Genomic DNA, 7,734 nt, shown 5'->3' on the forward strand with positions numbered 1-7,734 from the left:
TTGCTAAGGTAGAGGAACAGATCAGTGGGTCATCACCAAATCAATAGGTGACCCAACATTTACGTACCAAACACCTATCTTAAAATAGAAAATGCCTTAGGCAGTTTTTTACCCAATTCATTTAACCTCATTTAAGCCTCCTCTTGGCCCCAGACTTCCACTTTTTTCTTTTTGCTTTTTTGTCCTTGAGTACCATATTTAAGTAACTCTTTTAGCCTAGTTTTTAGTTTATTTATTATTTGTTACATTTTTAATTATTCATATGTAAGTCTTTTAATAAAGAAATACTTAGGGTATGTTTAGATTGTATGATTGTTTTTAAGGGATTTGGATTTAAAAGAATTTGAATTGAAATGGATTTGAAATCATTGGTGTGTTTGGTTTGTAGGATTTGGAATGAAATCGGATTTCATTATTAATAAAAATTACAAAAAATAATTGAAGTTCATTTTTATTAATCGATTATTACAAAATAAATGTTTTTAACATTTTTTAAAATCTTATTTCATACAATCCTACGAAATCCCGAGCACCCCTAGGATTTCAAAATCTTATGTTTGTAGGATTTCAAATCCGAACAATCCAACAAATCAAACATGAGATTGATATGGATTTAAAATCCAAATCCCCTCAAGACCATTTTATTCCTGCAAATCAAATCCATTCTATTGACTCTTTGACTAGGTCTCATTTGGTTTGCAAGAATGAAATGGATTTGGGGTAATTTGGATTTCAAATTCATTCCAATCCCATGTTTGGTTTATTGAATTATCCGGATTTGAAATTCTAATGAAATCCTAGGATTTAATTGAAATCCTACAAATATCGGATTTTGTAATCCTTAGGAGGTGCTTAGAATTTCATGAGATTTCGTAGAATTGTATGAAATAAGGTTTTGAAAATTTAAAATTTTGTTTTGTAATAATTGGTTAATGAAAATGTAATTTAATTATTTTTATAATTTATTTATAAATAATGAAATCCAATTCCTTTACAAATCCTACAAACCAAATACACCGATAATTTCAAATCCATTACAATCCAAATCTCTCAAAAACAATTCTGCAAATCAAATACCTCCTTAAAATTTGATATTAATTCTTTAAAGTTAAGGTTTTATAAATATTGAGTGTTTATATGTTTGTAAAGTTAGGTTTTGATGTTAAGGTTTGGGTTTGGGTTTGGGTTTGGGTTTGGGTTTGGGTTTGGGTTCGGGTTCGGGTGAGAAGTAGAGTTATAGTAAGAAGCGTAAGAAGAGATTCACATCCCTGGATGCACATTAGGATTAGATGCACCGAGTTGCACCAGATCAATCCCCTTATCAAGCACTTCATGGGTGGGACTGAGATTAAAGATGATCAAAGGTTCTCACCTTAACTCTACTTCTCACATGATTCTTCACCTTGATGTTAATGTGTTAAATAATTAAAGTTATATATATATATATATATATATATATATATATATATATATATATATATCTTTAGAGTGATAGGTTATAGTTTACATAAATATAACTCGTCTTATTATTTCACTAGAAAAAAGGGAACAATTTCAATAAAGGAAAATATCAACACAATGGTGGTATTCTGCAATCTAGCTCTACTTGTTCGATACCTATGAAAATTTATTTGATTGATCTTTCTTTAAATAATCAATTCAGTATCAAATCAACAATTGGTTTGAGTATAGGGTAACAACAGATAAAGAATTTACTTGTATAAAAGCCGACCTCAACCACCAAAACTACTGAATCCGCCACTGCTGGAACATTATAACTAATATCAAAACCGCTCCTTTAACATCAAGATGTTGTGGCAAGCCTTGTCGAGAATGAAGAATCCATGACGAAAGGGGTGTTGGTAACATGTTAGGTGAATCTCACCATTGATGTCGAATAGGCGTGACGAAAACATCAAGAGCAATGAGCACAGGTAGACTTGAGCTCTCACGAGTCATAGTTACACGATCCAACTCAATTTAGCTCAAACTACGTATTTGGGTTCACCAAGCTTTTCCACGAGCTCTCACGACCCATACATCGTTCATCTACACACCTCACCACAACGTATAATCGATTGCAAAAGCTAAAAGTGCGATCTAAATCGAAGATTATTGATACACCTTAAGGAATGTTGGAAAGAATGTCATAAAAAGGTCTAAATGTTGTCAATTTGATTTTATATCCATTTATAAATTCCAATAACTAGACTAAAATGAAGTTTGTAGCACCATGAAGAAAGCCCGAAACAAGTATAATCCCACCGATATCCACGAACAAAGGCTCGTGCATTGTTCTATGGCGGGTTGAAATGGTCACATGACCCGCTTGCGTTTTTGGACGTCCCACATCTTTAGAAGATACGAAACTCCTTCCTTCAACGTTGCTTTCCTTCCCTCGTTGAAGTTCCAGAGCTCCGTTGTGATGTATCTTCCGCTAGGATTGTAATCGTTGATCTCGGTCAATGCAGTCGCTACAGCTTTGTAAACATCTTCCCCCAAGTCTCTCCTTAGGCTATTCAATTTTTCGTCATTTTCGTCTATCACTCCCTACACACATGATATCAGACTTCTATCAGATTGCTGAGACATGATATCAAACATTATATAAATTGCAATTTTTGAAAGGCTAAAATACTATCAAAATGCAACAAAATTGGCCTTGGTTTCTATTTAGTGTAACAATGAATGAATTTTTGTGTAACAAAAGTTCAATTCTTCCTATTTCATACCCATTTTGACAGACAACCGATAGATCTTATAGCTATTAATGGCGTGGATATCAGGTTGTTAAATGATTGTAATTTTTGATTACTTAGAAAAATATCACATCAAATGTAAAAGTTATTTTAGAATAACCAAACCAATTGAATCCAATGTATCAGACTCGAAAAGTAGAGTCTAGTGAGGTGGAATGTAGGTAGACCTATCCTCGACCCCAAGAGGTAGAAGTAAAACGGTTGTTTCTGTGAAGACCCCAGCTTATGTAAAAGTGTGATAATCAAACACGGGTATAACCAGCGTATCTATTAGTTATTATAACCTGTTGTTGCCATATCTATCAAATGCATACCTGAGATGTTCCATTGACAGTGATAACTCTAAAAGGATGCCAATTCGGATCTCGAAGGTACTCTTCCCACAACGAGCACAATTCCGAAGCCCTGTCTTCTGCTTCTGGCCCGTTATACTTCCTCTTCATGACATCAATAAACGGTTTGTTCTCGAGCTCTCCCATCCTCTTCACACCAATATGTGATGTTTTTGATAGTTCCTTCAATCCCTATGCATGATATAGTAAATTTTCAAATGCATTTACAACCTTGCAAAATAAGGGATGATATTCATCAGCAATCACTAAAACTAAATCAGATTTATAGGACATAAAAAATGTCTAAGTATCCTAATAGGCTGCTTTGAGGACTTGTGTATAGAAGCAAACAATTATGCCTCCTATGTAAAGGTGTTAGAATAAGTTTGCATGATATTTTCAGGCGTCTCGACAAGCTTTTTAGGATACTTTTGGAATAATAATAGGACACTTTTGAGAAGTCTTCCATGAACACATCTTGTAAGACACTTGTTTTTACAAGACACTTTTTTCAAAAAAGTATCATATAGAAAATTAGTAGAACCTTTTATTTTGAAGTTGTTATAAAAAACTTTTCAAGGCTCCCAAAAGTGTCCAATTAACTCATTCTAACACTTTTACACAGAATGCTCCATTGTTTGTGCCTATAAACTTATGTCCTATAAAACAATCTATTAGGACACTTACATATTTTTGGCTACCTATAAACCTAATTCTGTGTAGTGAATATAAGCAGGAACATGTCTAGAGATATAAACTTAAAAGACACTCACCTCAATTAATTCTTTACGAGCATCTTGCAGCTCATCGTTGCTTTTGCGTTCCTGAACAACCAGAGTTTGATTCAGGCTTTCCAAATCCTCGAGCTCTTCCTCCTTTTCTCTCAAGTTTTTGTGTATGTCCTCCACCTTCTTCAAAACCTCCTTATCATCGTCCCCCATGTGCTTCATAACATTTAATTGCCCCCTCAAACGTTCTATTTCTAGCACTGCTGCTTGTTTTGCATCCAGTTGTTTCTCGAGCAAAATAATTTTCTTGTGAAGTTCTTCCTTTTCCCTCTGGAGTTGGTACAAAAAATGATCTCGACAATGAAATATTGCAATCAAAATTCGATAATAATTTCAAAATACATAAATACTAACCTTCTGATCGTCTGCGAGTTTCATCACACTTTCATCAGCTTTCCTTTGCTCATCGGATGCCATCTGAAGCACACTATTCTTTGCAGCATTCTGGCAGAACAAAGGAAATAACTTTAATCGAACATTTATGAATTTAACCAAAGACTCCAGCTCTGGAAAAAACTAAGCAGCCAGTCACTAAAGCCATGGTGCTAACCAAGTAACCATCATCATCAACTCACTATCAGCCCATGACTTGATGAAAATGTAGTGTGGTTGATTCTCACAAAAAATATATAATTTGTGAAAACTTGCTGGTAAACATGTAGGATTTTACCAATATAGAGTATTTTTGCATGATTCATTGACTCATTAGACAAGGATTATCTTTTACCAAGTGGTATGCAATAAATTGCTTTACACCAGAAGCATGACCATTCTTGTAGGGTGATTCAAAATTTCAATGATTGTCAATACTACATGAGAGAACAGCCAAAAATGACAACAAACTATACACAAACAGCCATGCATGAAGTGTCGCACCTCTTCAATCTCATCAGATAGCCTTTTTTGTTCATTTTCATTAAGCACTTCGCGTTTCTCCAGTTCATGGCCTCGAAGCTCGAGTTCTCTTTTTTCGCTTTCCAATTGTAGTTTAATCTTTTCATGATCATTTAAGATCCTCTGGAAATGTTCTCTTGCACCATTCCCAATTTTCTTGATCTCTGATAAATAGAAAGGAGAAACAAGTTTGGTAACTAGTTATATCACATAAACTCTATAGTAGCTAAAATGGAGTGTGTCTGAGAGGATCAAACAGATGAATGCAACTCTGTATGAACAGTGTCAACAGATATCACTAGCCTTTTAAGTTGAATAAAGTCAGAAGTTAAAATCTTTTCTAGACAACGGCCAAAGAGGTTATAAGGCTTTTGGTCAGACCAAACTATATTATGGAATTCTTTAGCTGTTATAAGTAAGAGCAAACAATTAAACAACACCGAAATCAGCACAAACCTTCGTTATAATGCTGATGAAGCTTATCTTTTTCAGCAATTAGCTTGCTAAGAGAGTTTTCTGTCTCCACAAATTTGCTCTGCATCTCTTCCAAGTGCCTCTTTTTCACTTCAATTACATTTGTCAAAGTTGACATTAGCTTACCTGTCTTGCGTTCTTCTTCTGCCATTATATCAGCAACAGTCCTAAGATCTCCAACTTTGCGAAGATGCTCTCCAATGATATTGTCGGCTCTATAATCTTTGGAGCGAGCAACCCAACCATAAATACCAGACTTTGGATCTTTATCGACCTTCCAGTCCCTTTCACCCTGATGATCAGCCTCATAAGCCTTCTCAAATGACATGGCATTATTAAATCCAGCCCAATCTTTTCTAAATTCAACAACAGCACATCCTGAATGACCACGGAAATTCCACAAAGGAAGCACCCTGGTGGGATTGAAACCTCTCGTAGTCAAATAGTCCCTCATAGTTGAACCACTTTTCCCCACATAACGTCCCTCCTCCAACCTGGTGGGAATGTTAACAAAAATCCCCTTCCATGGCCATACAAACATCTCATCGCCATCATGCTCTGCAAGGTGATCAACTTCATCTGTAGATTGTGATGGACCAGAGGCTTTAGCTGTATCTTGTTGGAAAATATCTTTCTCAAGATACTTGACCAATGCTAAATGATTTGCTTTGTCTCTCAAACTGCGCTTTTGTGAATCACTTTTTCCCACCATAGTAGCATGCTGCAACAATTCTTTGTACTGGTAATCACGCTTTTTCTTATTAGTACAATAAGGGCAAGCAAAAGTTTCATCAGATAATTTGACCCGGTATTTCCCTCCCTTGAGCTCCTCATAAGATTTCTCTTCATATTCCTCTACTTCAGAATCATCTCCGTCAGTGTCTTCTCCAGAGCTATGATCCATACAATCCTCCATCAAACAAGCCTAATAACCACATAAGATAAGTTATATAACTTGAAAAATGGTATTTTCCATTTCAAAGAAGTAACAAACAACCTAAACTAATCAACTAGGAACCACCATTACTCATAGCTGCAAATAAACAACAAAGAAAGACTACCGAATATAGAAGCCACTGTAGAGATGGAAGGAGAAAGCAAGATGAAGCAGTCGTTCTTTCTTGTCATCCTTTGTCAAATGTGAAGTGAATGTAATGCAGTCTAGTTCAAAGTTATTACGGAATACATAGGTATAAGTTATATTTGCTTTATGTTCATAATTTGTAAACAGATTGAATGATAAAACTTGGCCAACAAAACAAACAAACCAAAACTAATACATTCAGTTAAAATCAGTGTCGAACAATTCGATCTCAAAGAACAAAAATACATCAAATAAAACAAGCATTACACAAACCACACGTAATGCAAGCAAAATTGAATTAAAAAAAATCAACTAGATTTAGAAGTTAGGTCAAAATTACTTGTAAATGTAGGAGCTCCTTCAGGTACCTACACACAGCTTGTTTATGTATGCAGCAAGAGCGCTAGAATAATACTTCAATTGAATTGTTGGGTGTATTGTACAAATTGGGGATCATCATAGTACAGATGAAAATGAATTAAAGTGAAATTCGGAATATCGGAAAATTCAATTTAGGGTTCCGAGTTTAGCCAAGCAGAAGTCGACTGGAGAGATGCTTGAGGTTGATGAGAGATGCTGAATCCAACGAAAACGATGCAAAAAGTGCAGGTGTTGAAAAACGATATTTGGGGAAATCCATTTGAAAAACATCATTTATTTAAAATATTTCCTCACATTATTGAAAACCCCCACCTAAATTTAAATTTGTGTTTGGAATTGCTTATAAAAATAACTTATTTTTAACTTGTTACGATATGATATTGGTAATGAGCATTTTTGAGTGTTTGGATAAACAGTTTATGTCGGTGTCAAACCGGTAATAAAGATTTTTTATAAAAAAACATAAGTTGTTTCAAATAAGCAATCCCAAACATCCCCTTAATTAATAAAACTAAAAAAAGCATTCAATACAATTTTTTACATCGGTTTTATACCAGTGGTGCTAAAAGATTTGATCAACCCAATGTAAAATAATTTAATTTGAAACAATCGGATGTTTAATTAAGTTGTAAAATTTTTAAATCATATGTATTGAGTTGAAATTTGATTATGGTTATTCGAACATAACCCGATGAACCATATATTCTTTTATTTATTAAATTTAATATGATTGTTAAGTCATTATTAGTATGTATATTAGACAATTATACTATAATGTACCTTTTTTATATACATATTAGAAGAGTATTCGCGTAATGCAGCGATACACATCGCGATTTTAATGTTTTATTTTATTCTCTGTCTCTGTCGATATTATAATACGATTTTATGTGTTTTTAAGAAAACAATAATGATTTTATTTTTGAATAAAATATAAATTTGAAAATATCATATAAATTTAAATATATATATATATATATATATATATCAATGTTAATATCAAATCAACTATTTAAAAGTTT

At 33.8% G+C, this 7,734-nt stretch overlaps 1 protein-coding gene across 1 annotated transcript; it reads right to left on the bottom strand.

Moving 5' to 3' along the window:
- Window positions 1-2,094: 2,094 nt before the first annotated feature.
- On the bottom strand, window positions 2,095-6,915 carry LOC112510009 (protein INVOLVED IN DE NOVO 2-like). Its single transcript, XM_025115257.1, has 7 exons — window positions 6,672-6,915; window positions 5,230-6,172; window positions 4,756-4,937; window positions 4,234-4,323; window positions 3,865-4,149; window positions 3,074-3,283; window positions 2,095-2,550 (listed from the first exon to the last, which is right to left on the bottom strand). Exons 2-7 carry the CDS (start codon window positions 6,161-6,163, stop codon window positions 2,317-2,319), a joined length of 1,935 nt encoding a protein of 644 aa, XP_024971025.1. The 5' UTR covers window positions 6,164-6,172; window positions 6,672-6,915; the 3' UTR covers window positions 2,095-2,316.
- Between the last annotated feature and the right edge of the window lie 819 nt (window positions 6,916-7,734).

This window comes from Cynara cardunculus (assembly GCF_001531365.2).
Source record: "Cynara cardunculus var. scolymus isolate 2C chromosome LG 3, CcrdV1, whole genome shotgun sequence".
Taxonomy (NCBI): Eukaryota; Viridiplantae; Streptophyta; class Magnoliopsida; order Asterales; family Asteraceae; genus Cynara; species Cynara cardunculus.